This window comes from Diorhabda carinulata, chromosome 6 (assembly GCF_026250575.1).
Source record: "Diorhabda carinulata isolate Delta chromosome 6, icDioCari1.1, whole genome shotgun sequence".
NCBI classification, from domain to species: Eukaryota; Metazoa; Arthropoda; class Insecta; order Coleoptera; family Chrysomelidae; genus Diorhabda; species Diorhabda carinulata.
The window spans coordinates 23785192-23806840 of record NC_079465.1 but is presented as its reverse complement, the minus strand read 5'-3'; the positions used below and the strand labels follow the sequence as shown (position 1 = coordinate 23806840).

The 21649-nt window shown below is 33.6% G+C and overlaps 1 protein-coding gene and 1 long non-coding RNA gene across 3 annotated transcripts in view; one reads left to right on the top strand and one right to left on the bottom strand.

Annotated features, from left to right (window-relative positions):
• LOC130895841 (chaoptin-like) overlaps window positions 1-21649 on the top strand; it is a 134602-nt gene that overhangs the window by 100553 nt on the left and 12400 nt on the right. For both annotated transcript variants that reach the window (XM_057803391.1, XM_057803392.1), the window contains 2 exons: window positions 15959-16103; window positions 18186-18296. In XM_057803391.1, coding sequence (XP_057659374.1) covers window positions 15959-16103; window positions 18186-18296 — 256 coding nt within the window. The remainder of the gene's footprint in view (window positions 1-15958; window positions 16104-18185; window positions 18297-21649) is intronic.
• On the bottom strand, window positions 5140-17258 carry LOC130895844 (uncharacterized). The gene is made up of 3 exons (XR_009059494.1): window positions 17012-17258; window positions 8479-8704; window positions 5140-5157 (listed from the first exon to the last, which is right to left on the bottom strand). It is a non-coding gene; the product is annotated as an uncharacterized LOC130895844 (long non-coding RNA).

Here is a 21649-nt window from a genome sequence, read left to right as displayed (position 1 = left end):
ATATCTCAGGTTCTGATATAGCTACAGAGTTCGTTTTCATTTAAGAACACTCGATGAAACACCTTCTTTCTTTTGAGTTTTTGAAAACTTAAATCGGTTGAGTTGGAGAGGAGCTAGGCGCGGACATTCAACGTGGAGTTATGGATTTTTGTAGGTTTTTGGCAATTTTTCTACATTCAAAGATCTATATCTCAGGTTCTGATATAGCTACAGAGTTCGTTTTCATTTAAGAACACTCGATGAAACACCTTCTTTCTTTTGAGTTTTTGAACACTTAAATCGGTTGAGTTGGAGAGGAGCTAGGCGCGGACATTCGATGCGAGCGAAGCCGCGAGTAAAAGCTAGTATCATCTTAATATAAGAATGTTTGAATAACTTGTCTTGACAGTTCTCGAGAGTGGAAGTTTCAGATAAATCATTATCTCCGGTAAAAATCTTCACGGCTACCAATTATTTCTGTGCAGTTTATATATATGTGATCGTTTAAGAAAATAATTTATTGCCCGTATTCGACCCTGCTCCGTTTCGGAATTTTACAGTGATTTTCAATTTATATTTCCAATTTTAGCCATGCTCCGTTGCGGATATGTACCATAAATGTAATTTATTACTATATCTACGCCAAAGCAAACGTGTTCGCATTGGTATGATCGTAATGTACGGATCATCTGCGTATAATATGATCTACGATGATTTAACAACATTTATTTGTAAACTAATTCTCGGTCAACGAAATGAATCTGCTTTTGCTGTCTTTTGAGTTTTTATAATAATTTAATTGAAAAAAAAAAGTAATAAGATAATTTAGACATGTCATCTTTTGTTAATAAACGAAAATTGAAATAATTTTTGGTGCTTTAGTTTATTTAAATTGACTGGAAATAAGTTTAAAAATTATTTCCCGTAATCCCTTGTTTTTATTTCGCTCACTCCTTTCAACAACGTCATATCTCAAAAAACAAGATTTATCAAGAGAGTGAATTTAAATTTTAAAAATAGAATAAAATGAATTCAAAATAATTTTTCAGACTCGAATTAATTTTTTCACTATGCATCACCTCTTTTCAGATAATAGCCGATAATTTTTCTTTGTTTGAAGAAAAATTTGTACAAAATTTTTAAATTTTAAAAAGCTGCTTTTTATTTATGACGTTATTTTCCCAACTTTCTGATGAGGTGTTTGGAGTATGTCAAACTACGACGCATATTTTTTAAGTAAGTACAGTCTGATTCTTTATTGTCCACGTTGTTTCCTGAGTGTTTAAGATGCCTCCGATAATCGTGAGTCCCGCCGATTGTGAAGTACGAGCTGTTATACGATTTCTTAGTGCTAATGACGTAAAACCGATCGATATTCATCTGTGAGATCTGTGAAGTTTACGGACAAAACATTATGAGTGATCATCACCCAAAAAAGAGAAGTTTAAACAAACAATTTCTGCCCGGAAAATCATGTGCACAGTTTTTTGGAACAGAAAAGGAGTATTGCTAGTAATGAGACAATCAGTACAGCGTCTTATTGTGAGACATTGAACAATCTGCGACGTTCAATCCAGAACAAAAGACGTGGCAAGTTGAGTAAGGGTATCGTTTTGCTGTAGGACCAAAGATCAAATCAAATCTTTTCAATGGGAAACTCTAGATCATCCTCCCTACAGCCCTGATATGGCGCCCAGCGACTACCATTTGTTCCTGCACTTGAAGAAACACCTGGGCGGTCAGCGTCTTCAAGACGATAACAAAGTCGAAACAGTTGTGATATACGGTGGTTAACAAGTCAATTTTATTAGGAGGGTATTCAAAAATTGGTGCCACGTTATGACAAGTGCCTCAATATTCACGGAAATTAAGTAGAAATGTAGATTATGGTACAGGCTGCTTTCTTGTAAGAATAAAATTATTGCCATATCTTTGCACTTCTTTTTTTTAATTAAAAAACGGTACTTACTCAAAAAATATGCCTCGTATGTCGGTATTGTCATTGAAATATTAAAATTTGAAAGTTTTACATTGAAGTATCTTGAGCTAAGCCAATCCTGCAAAGTTAAATTAATTCCGAATAGGCAGTTATTCCTTATATTTTAAATAATTACTTTTATTTCATCTTCCAATGGAATGCTGTTTAAAACAAAAGAATGAATTTGGGAAAGGCAACAGAATAAGAAAATATTATGTACGTACAAAAGATAATCATTCAAAAGTTATAATAGGTAAAAGTATTTGAATATAACATTTAAAAATAATTTCAAAGATTCTCATAAAATGTTTTATAAACATTTGGTATGCATTTTTTTTTCAATCGGTTGCATTTTGTCTGATATTTTGGGTTTTTCGTCGAAGACAGGTTTTATTGCGATGTTATAATCTTTGCTTTTTCTTTCTAATGATTAAGGCTTCCATAAAGTCAGGTTCTGCATAAGAATGTTTATGAAAAACAGAATTTGGCAAATCTTGTTGAACTCTGATTACTTTATTGTCTAAGAATTTGAATTGAAATTGAATTTGTCTAAGAATACGTTATAATTTTCTTTCCTCCACTTTCTGATAAATTTTCATTTTGATCGATGTTTAAAGCTAAAGCTAACATTTTTTTTTCGTCGAGACGTCATCATAATGATCAAACTGAAAATGAGAAACGTCAATTACTAATTGAAGACAATTCATAAAGTAGCAAGCAACGTAAAACAGTAGATTTTTTACTGACAATAATGACATATTCCAAAATAAACCTGCACATTTTCAATATAAGCGGCTGACTTCTTATTGAAAGAGTGTCACAAAACAAATTGATCAAAAACCATTTTGTATGAGGGAAGAAGCATTATTAGCAATAGCGTCATAAGTCAAAATATGACAATACATTTCACAAACTGAGTGTGCAAGAACGTCATAAATTAGATATAAAACAGAACAACAAGCTTTTCATCTCCCATACAATACTGTCCTAAATCGAATTAGTACGTTTTTGATACAAAAATAAGAATGGAAATTGCACTTACCTTTTGTGCAATACTGTGTTCTGAAGAAATAATCCACTTTAGCACTAAAAGGCACTGATATTTCTTCCTAAACCACTCAGAGCCAACTGGCTTGTGACGCTCTTAAAATAAACATTGATGAAATATTTTATAATGCAGAAACGACACTACTGGTCTCTAGAGGCCAAGTATTGAGTTAAGAATGTGACGATCTTGCAAGGACATACTACTCTTTCAGTACAATCAGAAAATAGTCATAGCTCGAAATTGCCGATTTTTGAGATATGACGTTGTTGACAGTGGCAAGCGATTTGTCGAATGTGTTCTATGAGTTCGTTGAAATAAATTTTAAATACGACATGTGTATCATAAAAATCCCAATCGCTGCAATCTTGTTTATATAATTACACTTTATTCCGACCAATACTATTATTACGGTTTCCGTAGTTTATTTTGTGGCTCATTTTATAAATATTGAACATTACGAATTTGAAATCATAATCATTACTACATATAAATGAGAAAAAATTCAATCGATGTAGCTGTTCAATAACAAAAATACTGTTTATCACGCAATTATATTTCGTTTTTGGTTTTTAAAAATAAATAGTTATAACAAATGTATAATAAAGTGAAGTATTACCATTTTTTTCTACAAATAATATTTACTTTTACTCTGTATCGGTTCCTACTAATGGTATTTCTTCAGAATTTTGAGTATTAATTGAATATTATATCAATAACATCGGTTCCAATGAACTTCTTCATATTAACAATTTACTCTGTAAATACGAGGCATATTTTTTAACTAAGTACCGTTTTGCGATTCCGCCGCCGCAATCCCAAGGTCGGCGTTCCGCACATGCACGCTGGTTATCTCCATCTCTTGTCTACGCACTGACGCCGTTACAGTCTGATTCTTCATTGTGTACGTTGAGTGGTGGAATGGTAAGGAAATGGGTGAAAGCATTTAAAGATGGCCGCACAAATGTGCATGACCAAAGATCTCATCAAATCTTTTCAATGGGAAGCTCTAGATCATCCTGATCTGGCGCCTACAGCGACTACCATTTGTTCCTGCACTTGAAGACACACCTGGGCGCACACTGGAACGAAATACCGATTTTTCGGACATTGCTTTCTAAGTGCTACGCTACTAACACAAACAAATTTCACTGTATTAAACGTCAAGCCCAGGAATAAGGGAAAAACATGGAATTTTTAAAACGCTTTCTATATTTGTTATTGTGCCCAAGGTTGCAGGTTGTGGCAGCTAATCTCTTCGAATAATTCAAGTAGAAAACCTAAAAAAAACAATTCAACGAGTCGATTTTCGCCAAACCTTGACAGAAAAATGTGAGATTTTATCGAAACAACCCATAATTTTTTTCATAAAAATATTTTCGAGGCGATGATTTTTTTTTTATGTTCAAATAGGGTCTAAAAGTGAATTGAGTAGAAAGGAACATGGGTAACTCCATTTTAAGAAAATTTAAATTTACTTTTTTTCGGTAGGGGTATCATCCCCGTTTGTATTTTATCCTCAAAAAATATTAGTTAATTGATACATTTTCAAATTTTATATCGAGTAAATATGTTTTTGTTTTTTGTCAATGTCGCGTTTTTCCCATTAGTCGTTCCAGTGTGGGGCGGTCAGCGTCTTCAAGACGATAACGAAGTCAAAACAGTTGCGATACAGTGTTTAACAAGTCAATTTTATGAGGAGGGTATTCAAAAACTGGTGCCACGTTATGACAAGTGCCTCAATATTCACGGAAATCTTGCAGAAAAGTAGATTAAGGTACAGGCTGCTTTCATGTAGAAATAAAATTATTGCGATATTTTTGCACATCTTTTTTTAATTCCAAAACGGTATTTACTTAAAAAATATGCCGCGTTTTCACTGTATGTTGGAATATTTTACTTATAGAGGTTACAAATAAAAAAAATCATGTATTATTGGTTAGAAATCGTAATAATTGAATCCAATTGAATTAAAATTATCTTTCTACACTTACACTTACACTATTTTATTAGCGATTTGTAGGTTAACTTGAAAAGTTATTATTTTATATATCATTATATTATCATAATAATTTATAAGAAGCACAAAGCATAGTTTTTTCCATAATATTGCCCCATAGGATGATATCTTGATCGGTTTCTATTTAGAAGTACACTAAAAGCAATAAATTAATTGGAAAACACTCCATCTATTAACAAGAATTTGATACATTATCTTCTCTATAATTTACATCTGAGATGTATTCGGTTAAAGATTTTTCCTGAGCTATTTCTCCTATTATTTTCTAAAAAATTACGACCTATAAATAATTCTTGGAGTTTTTTGTTTTCTTTTCTTTTTTTTTATTTCAAATATTACTATCGCTCCGAAAATGTCTTCTGATGTATCTACTGCGCTATTAATATTTGACTACGCTCGTGCTTAGGCCTCCTAAAGTTACGTGTCCTTACCAAGGGCGGCAGCTCCCATCGGATATTTATAACCTTAGATTATAGGCTTTGATTTTAAGTTGGGATTGTAATCTAGTCATAAATATATATATGAATTTTACTTAAATTACTATTCCTTCAAAAATTACATCACGACATTTTTTCAAGTGCTTTGTTATTACTGGCATTATCGTTAATATTGAAAAACAATGCCTACATGAAAAGTGAGAGTGAAAATACTGGTTATAAAAGTTTCTAACACGTGAACATGATTAATAGGAGCAAGTCAGTAGATTCATGTCAAACAGCTTTAACCAGACTACGGTGATTTCTATTAAATATCAAAGATTCACATGTTAACATCGATGATTTCTTCGTTTTAAATCAAAATTTCAAACTTACTAAATACTTGTATTCAGTTTTGAAGGCGCTTAGGCGAATTGAAAGATCTTGGAAAAGGTGGTAGGAAGAAACCCATTAGTTTTATGAAGATACACAATTAAAGAGGAAAACTCTGAATAGGAACTACTGGGGAAGAAAACTTAGGGAGGTCAAGGCACGTAGCGGGCTGTAGCACCATAGAAAAATACTTTGGTTACCATTCTATCGTCGTGAATTGAATCCCATAGAATAATAAAAATGGATATGGTCTATTTGGCATCCTTCTACAGAGTATAATACCATTACTACCTATTATTGATTATGTAAAATAATTTTCTATAAAGATTCTCAAAATTATTCAACCTAACGACAAAGTTTTTTCATTCATTATAATTTATTCAATAACAGTCTTGTAAATGTCTATAAAGTCTATAAGAGCACGATTAAGTAAGAATCAACAATATTCTTTTTTTATTTTCTACTAATTCAAATCTCACACTTCGATTATACTAACTTTGCTTGACAAACGAATTGGTAATACGCGACAGAACTCAAAGTAGAGCTTAGATATTTCCATATAAATAGAATCATGGAGATATGATTTGGGAAACGAACAACTGATGTGGAAAAGATCAACAGAACCAAAATAATATGTCGACCGGTTCTGAAGTACTTGAGTCTCATCAGGATAGAGTAATACCTTCTCTAATAGGAACAAGTCCTAAATCAACCTTTCAACGTGTCATTACACCAGGTTGAAGATTGAAAAATATGGAAGAAGACAAAAAAAGGAATTGGAGAGCAGAGAAGGAGTATTTATGCCTTTGAATCCCTGGTATGTTTTTTTCTAAACATCAGACATATTGTTTAAAGTTAAGAATGTAACTTTACTTTATATCAGCATCAGTTATCACTTCATAATTTGCAAAAAAAATATTTTAAAAACAGTACACAGTATCAAGTTACACCGTTTTTGAGTAAAATTGAATGATGTTTAACCGTAGCCTACAAAAAGTTATGGAATGAATCGTATAACTAATGCCCTCTATGAGTTTCAGATAAATTACATTCGCTACAAATACAAGTTAAATGTCCCGGACACATGAACTTGCCACAAGTCTGGCATGAAAAACGCGTAGGTCGGTTTTTCTTTTGGTATCAGTATGCACAACGTCCACGACTATTTTCAGCATTATTTACAAGTTGGAGATTTTGTATTCCAAATATTTCCTTTAGTCTAATCGTTATAGTTTTGGGAATATTGGTCTGTACTGCTCGACTACGAAGATAATTTTCGGCTTTTTGAGAAATAAGCATGTGCAAAAACTGTCTTTTTGTTATTTTTTGGCCAACGTTTTGTAAATGATATATTGAGTAATGAGTAAAAAATTACCATAGAGTATCTACACCACCCTTGGAATTGTTGTAATCTATAATCACTTCTGGTTTTCCTGTTATTTCGTCAATTTTACAATCACGATGAAGACTTGATATCAGTAAGACGTTTTTGCTCTTCTTGGGGATATAAGAGACCAACGTTAAATTTTTATCGTAAACAAACATACTTGAACCTGTTGGCCTTTTTATTGGATTCGAAATTTCTAAAGGTAACTCTCGCTTGTTTTTTCTAACAGTACCTAAAAATGTGAGAGTGATGTAAACCAGTTACCACATGTCACATTTTTCTTAGAATGTCTGATTGATTCAACTAGTCTTTGAACAAGGGCTAAAGGAGAATTGTCCAAAGAGTGAGGTCCATCCGGCTGTTTGCCAAAATAAACCTCCAAATTGCAAAAATTTTCAAGCCATATTTATTTGGCTTACTGGGAATGTATTGTCGAAAACTGCACCTTCCCCGAAACGCCTCTAGTTTTTCATCGATTGTCACATTTTGAAATGGCGTGTATGCAGAATTATACTTTTCAACAAAAGAATCGAAGATATCCCTGATTGGAGCCAATTTGTCCGTAGATTTTCCTTCCAACCGTGTATCTATATCATCAAAACGTAAATGTTGTAGTAGGAAGCTAAACCGAAATAGTGACACTGTAAGGCGGAATTGTTCAACACCAGTTCCATTGTTGTTCCACAAATCATTTAGAGACGACTTGACTTGAGAACTCCTCCCTCCCGTTCCTTTCGCATTCCTTTCACGGGCATAATTTTCTTGATTTCTCTCGATATGTCGGTTTGTACATTCAACAATTTTCGCTAGCATCGTATCATCAAAAAAATATTTCCAAATGTCAACAGCGGTTTTCAAAGTCTTTAAAGGTGATTTAGGGCCTGATAAACGTGTAATCAGATTCTCTGAACGAGTTTTGGTGGAAGCAAGAACTTGTTTAAACCATTTAGTTCCATCTTTTCCAGTCAAAAAGGTATCTCTGTATGATATTCTTCCTTACTTATTTCCATTGTTTCCACTTCATCATCTGAAATTTCTTGTTCAGTGTCGGAATTCTCAAATTGTTCTTCCATATTATCTTCCTCATTATCGTCATCATGCAAATCATTATTTATTTCGTCCGCATCATCTTCGCTCAAACATTCTAGCATTAATTTGTTCAGTCTGTCCTGTTCTTTTTCGTACTACATTATAGGATACTTATAAAACATGAAACCTTAGTTATTATAATGATCCAAAATGTGAAAACCGGCCACTTACCTTTCATGAAATAAAAAATAACAAGTTTCAAAATATTTATTTGTTACTGGCGGCTGACTCTCAGTCCGCATTTATTTATAGAATTAACACTTTAGCACCTTTGAACTTCAAACTCACAACTGATGTTCTCTGAAACAGTGTCGAGGCATACTATAACGCAGTGTTTTTCAATCTGTGGGTCGCGACCCCTAAGGGGGTCGCGAAGCCTTAGCCAGGGGGTCACCAACTAAAAGAAAAAGGCATGGATCACAATAAGAACACAATTTTAATGAGAAGAATGGGCTTGTTTATTTTCAAAAGATTACCAAATGTCTACCATTGCAGAAAACGTCAGTTCACACAAGTATGAAGTGGCGAATTGCACTAACAATTTTAGAGCTAGCTGCTAACTTCGAATATTCGTGTTTTCTTTTCATCCAAAGCACGTCGACACTTTGGGAATAAAATTCCATTTCAAGCATGCCATCAGCAGCTAAATCTAGAAGACATTCTTTCATATTTGTAGTGACGTCAGCCAGATCTATTGACTTGTCCAAAAAAGGGTTTAAAATCCATCTACGCCCATTGTCAGCTTCAGAGTGCAAGTCTGGAAAGTATGTCAAAAGTTTCTCTTGTAAATGATGCAAGCTCTATATCAGACAAGGAATGTGAACCCTTACTACAAGACTTTGGTTTGATGCGTTATCTTCAACAATCTTCTGAACACATGGAAAAGATTCAAATATATTGTTCCGCACAAACGAAGTTTTGCGTGAAATGCTTTGATTTTATCTTTAGCTGTAAAAATATTTTCTTCTCGACCTTGGAGGTGCTTGCTCAAATTATTAAAAAAGATCTGCCAAAAATGCTAATTTCAAGAGCCAAATAGGATCACAGCAACATTAACAATTCAGCTCTCAGTTCTAGAACTCTTATCAATACTTTTCCTTTGGATAGCCACCTGGCCTCTGGAGATTTTGATGAAGAGAGCCGGGTTTGAAAGGCTTTACCTTTGATAGAATTCACTATTTTTATTATCTCCTTGAGCACGTCATTTAAACTAGAAGGTACTACCTTAGCAGCCAGAGCCTGTCGATGAAGAAGACATTGTGTCCAGGATATGTTTGGCATTATCGATTTTAATTTCGCAAAGAGTCCGCTATTTTTGCCAGTCATAGCTTTAGCACCATCGCTACAAATAGCGATACATTTTTTCCAATCAATATCTTAGTCGCAAGTGCTTTCTAAAAACATATCGTACAAACACTGACCAGAACTGAGCACAAAGTGAAACATCTGTAGATTCGTCAAACTGCATAGCAAAAAAAAATAATATGATAGACGTTTTCAGTGTACTTTTTCCGCTATCATTTTTATTATAGAATGAACCTTGAAAAAATAGAGCCGAAAAACCCTATGCAAATGTACTTTTTTACATTTAGCGCATTTTAGGTATGTTCTATGGAAAAACTGATAGCGCCATCATGTTTCGCGGCAAAAAATACGTCGAAATCATGTCTCACATCATATTTTAAACAAAATTATGCCTCATAATATCAAAAAATATAACAACTTTTCAGAGCCAAGTTTGGACAATTATTGCGTAGGATCTAAAAATTAAAAAAAAATTTTGAAGTATGGATTTAGAATCGTCATTCCGTCAGCTTTCCAAATATGTAAATAACTTATGGGTTTAGTAACATAATAATCAAATTTCAAGGCAAAAATCAAAAATTTTCAAAAAATGTTGAACTTTGTCAATTTTTTTCAAGGTCAAAACATGACCTCGAAGTAATCGGGAGTATTTTTCACATATGACTAATAACATAAGCTATCTGCTGTAAAAATTTCAAATTCCTAAGTCAAGCCGATCCTGACATTTACGATTTTGTCACAAATGATTTCAATTTTTCCCTATGTGCGGCGACGTTGCCACACCGTATTGTTGTTGCGGCGACAAGAAGTGCCCGACAACAATACGGCGTGGCAACGTCGCCGTCGCAGTTTAGCTCGCGTGAGTTGGCATCCAAAATAAATCGCGCGTAGCTTTACCAACTTGGCTTGTAGAGTAGATCTGAGTATATATAGATAAATGTATCAAAATAGAAAAAAATCATTAACGTAGTGTTTTAATTAAAGGGGGTCGCCAGAATTTTTCAATTTGTAAAGGGGTCGCGAAATCGAAAAGATTGAAAAACACTGCTATAACGGAAATGAACAGGTATTAGGGATGTTCGGAAAAAACACGTATAAGAGATGTTTGCGGAGTGAGAGTCCGCGCGCCAGTGCCAGAATCTTCTTTTTATTTTTGCATAAGTACTTTTGGTATAAAAGTTATTTTATTAGTTATATCAGTTTTATAAGTATCGTTACCTAGAGACACTACGAAATGAAATAAACGTAGAAAATTCATCCAAATGGACTGATGTGATGATTTACTACGCATATTATGTCAAACGTTATTTTTATCGTTCGAATTAGTCCGCACGAAAAATGGGAAAACAATTCCCATATGTCTTCGTCAATTTTTTCAAATAATTATTTAGGAATGGATTTTAGATAAGGTTTTGTTTAGGATATCGCCGTTGCGTGCTTGTATCTGCGGGGCATTTACTAAATTTCAAAGAACCTCCTTAGTGATAAATGAATTTCAGAAGAAAGTTATTATTAATGAAGAGGGAACTTAAATTGTTTCTTGTGAACTTTCACACCTGACCGTGATTTTTAAGACCCTTGCACACAGAAAAATACAGACTCATTAATCGTTCTACATTAAATTAAGTTTCTATATATTTTGAACATTCAATCAATAATTCTTTTTAAATGGTATCCAAATTTTTTTTCTTCAATTCACAACGTGTGATTTTTCATTTTTGAACAAATACAAAGATAATGGTCGGTCGTAGAAAACTTCGATATTGTTATTTAAGGAATAGTTTGTTTATATTATACCCTCCTGTTATCGCTAAAATGTGGGGTGTTAGGGTGTTATTATGCCGTGTGTAATTTGGGCGCTAACCATCCTTCTTTACCTGTCTGACCAAGAAGGGTAGATAATCCGACATGTATTTTCGGCGCTAAGAAGTGCAGGTAGGTCGAGTCATAAAATAACCCAATAGAGGGAAAGTTGATTGATTTTTAAGTAGGTTAGGTTAGGTTAGGTTAGGTTATGTAAATCTCTTATTATATATGTAATATGTACTTAAGTACTAAATAAAAATATAAAGAAATATAAAATTTATTTTATTCTGTAGAATGTTGTGAGGAAACTTTATTAAGGGCATATCCCTTTTATATCGTTCCAAGAATGGTCTTCCAAGAATGGTGTATTTATTTTACGCACTTCTAATGGTTCAAATATGAATTTATTTATTGATGTTCATGAGAAACACGTAACCAAATCCCATCTGACCCTTTTTATCTAATTTAGTACCGACGACCACCCACACTATGGGAAATTGTAAACTCGCAGTATTCGTAATCGAAAGTAAGATAAAAAAAAAAGCCGTGAGCAGCAGAGGTTCATCACGAAAGTCGAATTTTTCGTCGAATGAAGAATTTAACTGATACACAAACAAATCTTTCCATAAAACGAATTTCTTTATATGGAAAATTCGCTATTCCTCAATAACTTTTCATTTCACAAGTTAACTCTCTCTCTCTCGAATGAAAGTTCATAATTTTAATAGACCCGGTGGTCTCGAACCCTCTTGTTCAAATCCAATTGACAACAAAGAAAAAATTGTCATAATGACAAGAAATTTCGAAAATGGGAAGTAAAAAAAATCATCCTAGCAACTACTCATATTGTTCATTAAATAGGAGGCGGTCCAGTTCAACAATTACAACGATCAAAATGATTTCGGGCGTTTTGTGCTAGAAGAACTGAAGAAGAAAACTTTGAACTTGAGAAAGACAATTCTTCAACATCACCCCTACTTGCACGCGAAGCTCGAACCTCTAGTTAAACTTTTTCTGGCCAAAAAAATAAGAAAATATAACAAAAATGACCATAAAATGGAGAGGGGGGGAGATGGAAAGTTTCGACCTTAGACAGGAAATCATCTCGCAACTAATTGAAGCTACCTGTGAAATTCCATTTTTCAGTCGCTTTTCGTTTGACCTGCAGAGGTGAGCAAAGGTCCAAAACCACTTTTTTTGCACTGCGACCCCTCGAAATATTCATTTGTTTTCAACCAAACTCTAATAACATCAATCCGCCGCCAAAAAAGCCACGTATGCTAATTTTGAACCAAATCGGACCCATAGCAATTGCTCGAGAGACGAAAATAAGAATTGTAGCTTAAACAGATATATAGATATATATATATATATAAACTACAGACATTCGAAAAACCATCAAAATCGTGTTCAGGAGGTCTCAAAACATGGGAAAAATGATGTGCCCCCCATTTTTCTTCAAATCTTGCCTACCGTAATAGTTTAATTTTTCCTTGAAAAATTCGACTAAAAAATGTTTAGTTTTGTCCTTCATATTCTAAAAATACCAAAAGTTTAGCACTTGAAAAAATATTGATTTATTCGTGGGAAATGAAACAGAAACAACTATTCTTTTGCAACTTGCCGTAAATTCTAATTAATTCTTTAATTAATAAACATTACCGTATACCTGTAAACATGACTTTTGCAGTTTATATTCCTTTTATAACTTATACCGGGCATAAAATTGTTTTTGGTTGTTGTGATCGGAAGGTAGGTGATGAGTATTAACCAAATAGTATTTGCTCTGATTAATTGTTAATCAATTTAATTGGTCAAAGCTTTCGTAATTTTATGCGAGCAATTGAATTTGTAGCTATACAATGGAAACCGAAACGCAGGACTAAAATTAATTATGTGATTAAAATATAATGGATGCACAAACAACCGACTATGTACGTGTAATTTTGGGAAATGGTAGATTTGAATATTTATTAGGCGTGCTGTGATTGTGAAAAAACAAAAAGGAAACGCGTATCATTTGACTGTTGTTAACAATTTTTACATTTTTAATATATCTCTGAATCTGGCAGAGTGTTGTTACTTTCAAATTTATCATATATTTGTTAAATAAATCCATTACATTTGAAAGTTTATTCAATTTCATGAACAACTATTGAGAAAGGGTATTTTTTCACTGCTCGCTTCGAACCCTATATCATAGCCGAGGGCCTAAAACAAAGCGTAAAGGAAAATCGAATTTTCTCTAATCTAACACGAATCCTTACAGAGTGTATCGACTACAACAGTTGGAAGAGATTAAAAGAAAATATCATAGAAGCAGCAAGTGAATCGCTTGGAACTCGGACTATAAGACCACAAAAACAAGGAACCAACAAAACATTATAGTTCTCCAGCAAGGTCAAAGAACAGTGCAAAAAGAAAAAGAAAGCGTACTTAAACTACATGTCGTCACAAACGGCAGAAGCATATAAAGAATACAAGAGAATCCGTAACGATACAAAAACACTAGTGAGACAAATGAAAGACAACTACTGGGAAACCTTCTCCAAAAGAATGGAAAGCGACTTCTATGGGTTACAAAAACAAATCTGGCGATTAATAAGAAATCAGAGAACAGAAGCAAATGAACTCATCAGAACCAGACACGTAGAAAGAGATACTTGGGTAAAATATTTAGAAGAACTATACAAGGAAGAAGAGACCGAAACCGAACCAAATACACCAGAGATAGTAATAAGTGATGAGACTAATATAAAAAAGGAAGATATAGAAACAGCACTCCAAAAACTAAAAAACAGAAAGAGCCCAGGTCCGGATAACATCGCCAACGAATTACTTAAATATGGATGAGAGAAGCTAAACCAACAACTAACAACCCTAATCAAAAAAATATTTGCCCAACACAGAATACCAGATGAGTGGAGATATAGCATTACGATTCCACTATTTAAAAAGGGAGATAAAAAAATGCCCGAGAACTATAGAGGAATAAATCTACTATGCACAACGCTGAAATTAACCACAAAAATAATAAAAAATAAAATAAATGAATTTATCTCACTAGCAGATGAACAACAGGGTTTCAGATCGGGAAGATCCTGCACGGACGCAATATTTGTCATAAGACAAATAACGGAAAAATCGATCGAATACAATCGACCGGCCTTCAGGTGTTTCGTTGACTTGCAGAAGGCCTTCGATCGAATACAATTAAAAGACATAATACACCTTCTCTATGATAGACAGATACCATATAAAGTCATTAAAATAATCGAAAATATATACTCAAAAAATACGATCCAAGCAAAAATAAATGATGACCTAACTGAACAGATACCTGCAAATAGGGGCATTAGGCAAGGGTACTTTCTCAGTCGGCTCCTATTTAACATAGTGATGGATGAAATCATAAAACCAGTACGCAAACTAAGAGGATACAAAATGGGAAATAAAGAAGTCAAAATCCTGTGCTATGCAGACGATGCGGTACTATTGGCGGAGAACGAGGACGATCTGCAAAGGCTACTGTACCAATTTAACAAAACACCAAAAAAATTCAATATGATAATATCAGCGGCAAAGACAAAATCAATGGTTACTTCCAAGACACCGATCAGATGTAAGCTTGTGGTGGATAACAAAATAATACACCAGGAAATGAAATTTAAATATCTGGGAATCGAAATATCTGGACACGGGGACGTGGAGACGGAAGTAAGAAACCAAGCTACAAGAGCCTCAAGAGCAGCACCATACCTAAATGACACAATCTGGCGAAATAAATACATTCGAACTGAAGCAAAAGCCCGCATATACAAGACCGCAATCAGACCTATATTATCCTATGCAGCAGAGACCCGACCTGAGACCTTTAAAATGAAACGGGAGACTACAGAAATGAAAATAGTTCGAAGAATAGCGGAAAGAACACTACTGGATAGAGAAAGGAGTGAAAACATAAGTCGAACATCAATTACTGGGTACTGGATAGAAAGATAAAATGGAATGAGCACATTGACCGCATGACGGAAGAACGAATTGTGAAAATATCAAGGACAAAGAAGCCTTGGAAGACCTAGGAAAAAATGGAGTGACAACCTCCCAGGTGACTGAGCAGAGGCAATGACGTGAAGAAAAACAGGCGATGATGCCTATACACAGCAGGAAGAAGAAGAAGAAGATAAACGATAATCGTCTTAGGAAACTTGGTTGTAACAAATAAAAATATAAATTAATATTATATAAATAAATATATTATTTCAGGCATAGCTTATTTCGCTTGATTACTCTATAGTTTTGCTACTGCTCGTCATCATAAAAAAATGGTTCAGTCTCTTGTAAAAATATATGTAAATCTATTTTCGAATCAAGTACGAATGTCTTATCAATCACTTTCGGTAGTTCAAAGTGATTTTGTGAATTGTTTCACCCGTAATCAAAGTGTGAAAATCGAATTTACGAAAAACTACCGATTCGACAGTCGCCGTAGGGTTAGTAGCCTAATGCATTTATTTCCATCGTCTCGCTTTTGTTTCAGATCTCCCCGAGGGAAGTATCGGGCAGTTAGAAGTGGCGGGCGCCCATGCCGCCTTTCTCGAGGCGGAAACTTTGGCCGGATGCCAAGTACAGGCACTTGTTTTGACCAACAATCGTTTGCAACATGTGGCAGACCGAGCTTTCAGGTGAAAATTTCCACTAAACAAATATTAAACGTACAAACTATAAATCGCCATAATATTCACTTTCGTATATATATATTGAAATGATCAGAAATCTAAAAGCAAGTAGGTACATAATGAAAATTTATAATTTATTGAGATTAGTTTTACTAAAGATAATAATTTAACTAAAGGCAGAAAATCGATTAAAAAAAATAAAAGAAATTGAATTGATATTTGCAAGTTAATTAATTATAGTTATTTTATATATAAGGAATTATTTATCAAAAATGATATATTCTAAAAGGATTGCATATGTACAAATCATAATTTGTATCATAGAATAATGTTATTAATTATAAATTAATATAAAACTTAGTGGAAGATTGATTTTTTTTTAAAAATATATGAAACTGTTGCCAAAATGACCCATAATAGTGAAAATTCATAAACTATTAATGAAATAAAAGTTTATTTAAAAACATAAATATAAGAACTGACAAGTGTTTGAAAAGTGAAGGACATTGTGAGGAGACAAGAGCAAAAGTCTAGTCAGTCATATTATATGGTTGCGATGTAAAAAAAAGGAGGCATCAGTTATTGGAAAAGAGTATCAGCAGAAAAGAGAATGGGGAGTGCAAAGTTATAAGAAATAGAAGTTAAAATTGAATCAAAATACAAAATAATTGCGAATTATTAAAGATGAATGGAAGATAAATATCTGGACTGAAGAAAATCCAATGAGTTGAAGATTTGTTACTAATCCAATGAGTTGAAGATTTGTTACTGACAATTCACAGAAGTAAATGCAAGTTTTAGATCTGATATTGCAAAATATTATCATCTCAGGTCAGTTCCTTCACATATTATTGGCCAATAATAATAATAATAGTAACAATATAAAATAATTTAAAAAAAAAAAGGAATATTACCTATACTTACGTTGATAATGGATAAAATTCCTTATTTGTGAGGTTAAGATTCCTTTTCCGTAGAAATAATATGAATTGTGTAGTATAATTAAATTTTGTTCAATGTATCATATGTAATCCTTTCACAGAAATAGAACTTCTTGATTATATCATATAAAATTGACATAATTTTCTAGTATTTTCCTTATATTGTACATCTAAATAATAGAATATTCATCTGAGTCGATTTATAACAGATAACTGTGCAGAATTATCAAATTAGAGGAACGGCTAACTTCAGGTTAGACTCATAGGCGTACTCAACTACATTTTATTAAACTTTATTTGAATTAAAAATAATACAATTAACTTTTAACATAAAACTTTTATTGATTTGTTAAAAGGAAAAACATCCATAAGTTATTTATTTATGCCAGAACTCAAAGAGAGAATGAGTTTCATACCCGGCAAATAACGTGCTAGCAACAACAATAAAAAAATAAAAACAATAATAAAAACAATAATAGAGGTAGAAATAATTATAATTACAATATATATATATATATATATATATATATATATATATATATATATATATATATATATATATATATATATATATAAAGCAATAAGTAATCGATAATTGCTTGATGTACATAAATTTATGTTCAAAAATGATAGTTGGTTTAAGAGCTCATAATGAAGGCAATCTCTTTGGAATCTATAATGGTTAAAATGATGAAATATCATTGAAAAGTTTTTGTCTTTTGGCACAATGAGTTGCGGAAACGGAACTAAAACTTTTTGTATTAGTTAAACAAAAAAAAAATTACGACAGGGTCCGGCGCTATCCATACAAAAATCAAATTTAATATAACGAGAGAAATGAAAATCTTCCTCGCCCTTTCTCTTTCCCCCGCTTTCGGAGAAAATCCAATTTTCTCACTAAAAACTGGCCTCTTCTCGTCCTTTATAAATATTCCATACATATTTGGGTCAACGATAACCGTTTCGAAATACGCACTACAAATATAATTTCATGTCCAGTTTTTGCCTCGCGGATATAACGGCGACTTTTTCTTTTTCATTTTCATTTTCATTCCATCGTAGTACACAAACAGTATTTCCAAATTACAAAGTACAAATTGATACTTTATCCTGAAATCTATTCTGAGAAGCTGTGAATCTATTGCAGCTCGTCCTGGAAAAGTCTCACCTCTCTGGATCTCAGCTATAATCAACTTGACAGCGTACCTTTCGTCGCCCTTAAGGAAATTCGAAGTCTTCAGTGGATTAATATGCACGGGTAAGTTATCAAACTACAGAATAAAATTGTAAACCTATAGGCTATAGGTACATAGGCACAAATTTTTTGCTCGTTAAAAGTTGCACTAGTGGAAAATAATGAAACTTATTCGAGTTTAAAAATACTCTTTATATTTTAGAAACTTCTATTATCCAGTGCATTTAAGTGGAAATATTTTTGGCGCCTTTCAAAAGTAATTGAGGGATTTCTTCTCTCCATCTCCACTTTCACAGAGATTAGAAGCGCAATCTTTGTTAAATTGCATAAAGTTGAATTCAAACCCCACCGAAAACTGTATACTTCAAATATTCGATGAAAATTCCCGTTTTCATTGTTAAATAACTTCTGATCTAAAATGTCGTCGATAAAATGTTTTGTACTTCAAAACCATTTTGTTTATGAAAAAAATTATACATTATATTATAAGGGTGAAAATTTTTAAATTGATTCCAGAATTGGCGCTGCTTAATACTTCAGAGACTATAATTAAATGTGTTCGGCTTATACTCAGATCGAATAAGCGCCACGAAATTTCAATTTGACATTTCAATCGATTGATCCGTTAATGGTGGTGTTTAATTTGGATTTATATAAAACGCATTTAGACGCACTGTATGTTTTAAATGATTTTATGTTTCTTAAGAGTTTTCATGCAGTAATTGTATAATTAAACTACAATATTATTAATGTTTATTTCGTAGATTTGTATTTATTTTTAACATGTGGCAACACTGTCTTCACACACGAACGTGAACAAGTACAAACCTGTATTAGTCGAGATCGTATTCTCGTCAGGTAGGGGCGTGTTTCTGTAGCTTCACGGACAGTTATTTGTTTATTTTATTTGCAGTGTTTGAAAAAAATAATTGGACTTTTTTCATTATGGGTAGAAAATGCGATTTTTCACCACGTAGAAAAGCTGAGGTGAAGGCCGTTTGAATGCGGAAACATTTAGGTACAAACCGCGAAATTTCACGAAGATTGAAGGTTTCTGAAGCTAGTGTACGACGCATAAAAAAGATAATTGAATCAGGAGAGGAATCAAGTCCAAAAAGGAAGAAAAGATTTTCACTCCACGGTCAAAGAGATGTTTTTGTCTAGAAAACAGATTTGCTACCAAAAAGGTGATAAAATCACAACTCCATGATGCTAGCGTAAATGCTTCTGTTCGAAGAAAATTGAAAGAGCTAGATTTTAAGGCCTGTCGCCCCGCCAGGAAGCCCAAGTTAACAGCTGTAATGAAAGCAAAGCACCTTAAGTGGACCAAACAATGGAAAGACAAAGATGTGAACTGGAGATCGATAAAATATTGTAATTTAATCAAAAACTTACACATTCATATCATTTTCAGTTAAATAAAGCACAGAAACATGGAAGTTTGTATGTTGCAGAATTTTGCAGAATAAAGCTCGTCGTTGTGGAGAAAAGTTTCATCCTAACTGTGTCGTTCCAACGATTAACCATCCCCCCAAAGTGATGATTTGGTCAGTTAACAGCGGCAAGGGCACTGGACGTCTGTACAAGATCAGTACAAATAAGTATTACAAAATCGGTTGATTCCGCAGCTCAGAGAATGGTTTCCAAATGGAGAACCAGTCACTTTCATGCAAGATGGAGCTCCCCGCCACACTGCTCGGTCTGTTAAAGCTTTTTTGGCAGAAGAAAATATCCCTCTGTTGGATTGGCCGGGTAATAGTCCCGATACGAATCCGATTGAAAATGTGTGAGAGCTAATGAAAAGAGAAGTAACTAAGGATGTGATTACCAGCTTTTAGAAAAGATTATTAACGTGTGGAATCACCATCCTCAAATGCAGGAGGCAGTACGGTCTTGTATTGATGGCATGCCGTGCAAAATTAAAGCTTTGATAGCGGCTAAAGGTGGCTCAACTAAATATTGACTTTTACTCATATTCATTTCATTTATTAGATAAATATAAATATAAAAAAATGTAATGTAATTAATATCTTACATGAAATCTTGCAGTGCGTCTAATAATTTGGCCAGAGACTGTAATACTGAATAAAGCGACTGAGTAATAAGTAATTCGATTCTATGTATATGTCGTAGTTATTTGGCAGAATCCTGCATTCTGCAGACTGCTTAGGGAGTTGGCAGACTGCCGGCAAATGGAAGAATGTATCATCGAAATCACTGTCTTCCAACTGCCTAACATACATGTTTTTCTTTAACAACGCTATGTTTGGGACGACTCCTACTAACATAATAATTTATGACTCTAATTCAATTTTCATAATACATCTTTTTTCGTTACTACTATTATTTTTATTTAACTTTTATATGTTACACCTCGAACGACTTCTATTTTCATAAAACTTTAACCTAACCTAACGCATCTTTTAGTTTTTGTTCAAACTCATCTCGATTCACTGAATCACTACCAATTCTCTAATCACTTATGATCCGGACTCGCAGAAAAAGTGGGTTGAGGCAGAACTAAAAGCGATTTACGATGAAAAGAAAACGCGACAGACTTTCTCTAATCGTAGCTGTCAACCGAATGACATTCTGTCAATTCCCTAGGCAGACAGCAGAATGCCGATTTTCGATAGATCGTCCTTCAAATTGCCGACAGAGTGCCTGGACGAAGCCAGCCGATCTCGATTATTTCATTGTTATAAGAAATATTTTCAAATTGGACTATAATTTTCTAAATACTTATTCGAAAATCACACTTTATTCGACTCACTTTTCTAATTGCGAGCACACTAAAGCTCATTAGGTGATTTTTGGGAATCCGCTTCAACTTCTTTGAAGAAAGATACAAGGTGTCCAAAATGAGTATCGGGTATTTGTTTTTGAGCCACATTCGAAACAGAGCGACGAAAGGGAGCGGGGAGGCGTCCGCCATTTTGTAGGGTTTTAGTCAAGATGGAACAGTACTCGGGGACGCGTCGCGCATTTTGCGTACGAACGTATTATCGTAACGGTGATTCAATAGTGACTGCTCAACGTCTGTATACGTCTGTATAACGTACAAGCCACACGCCAAGTGACGATAGCATTAGGAAATTGATCAGGATGTTCGAGAATACAGGTACGACCGTTAAAATTCAAAACTCTGGTCGCCCTCGTTCAGTTCGCGATGAAGAAATCGTCGAAATCCATCTTTATCCATCCGAAAGCGTTAAACATAAAAAAATCGTCCTAACATTTGATTTTAAAGGAAGATTTGCATTTAAAAGCCTATAAAATTCAATTGGTTCAAGAATTGAAGGATACGGACTATACTAATCGACTGAATTTTGCGAATGAAATGATGCAGCGATTTAACAACTTTGAAAACATACTGTTCAGCGACGAAGCAAATTTTCACCTGAATGGTCATGTTA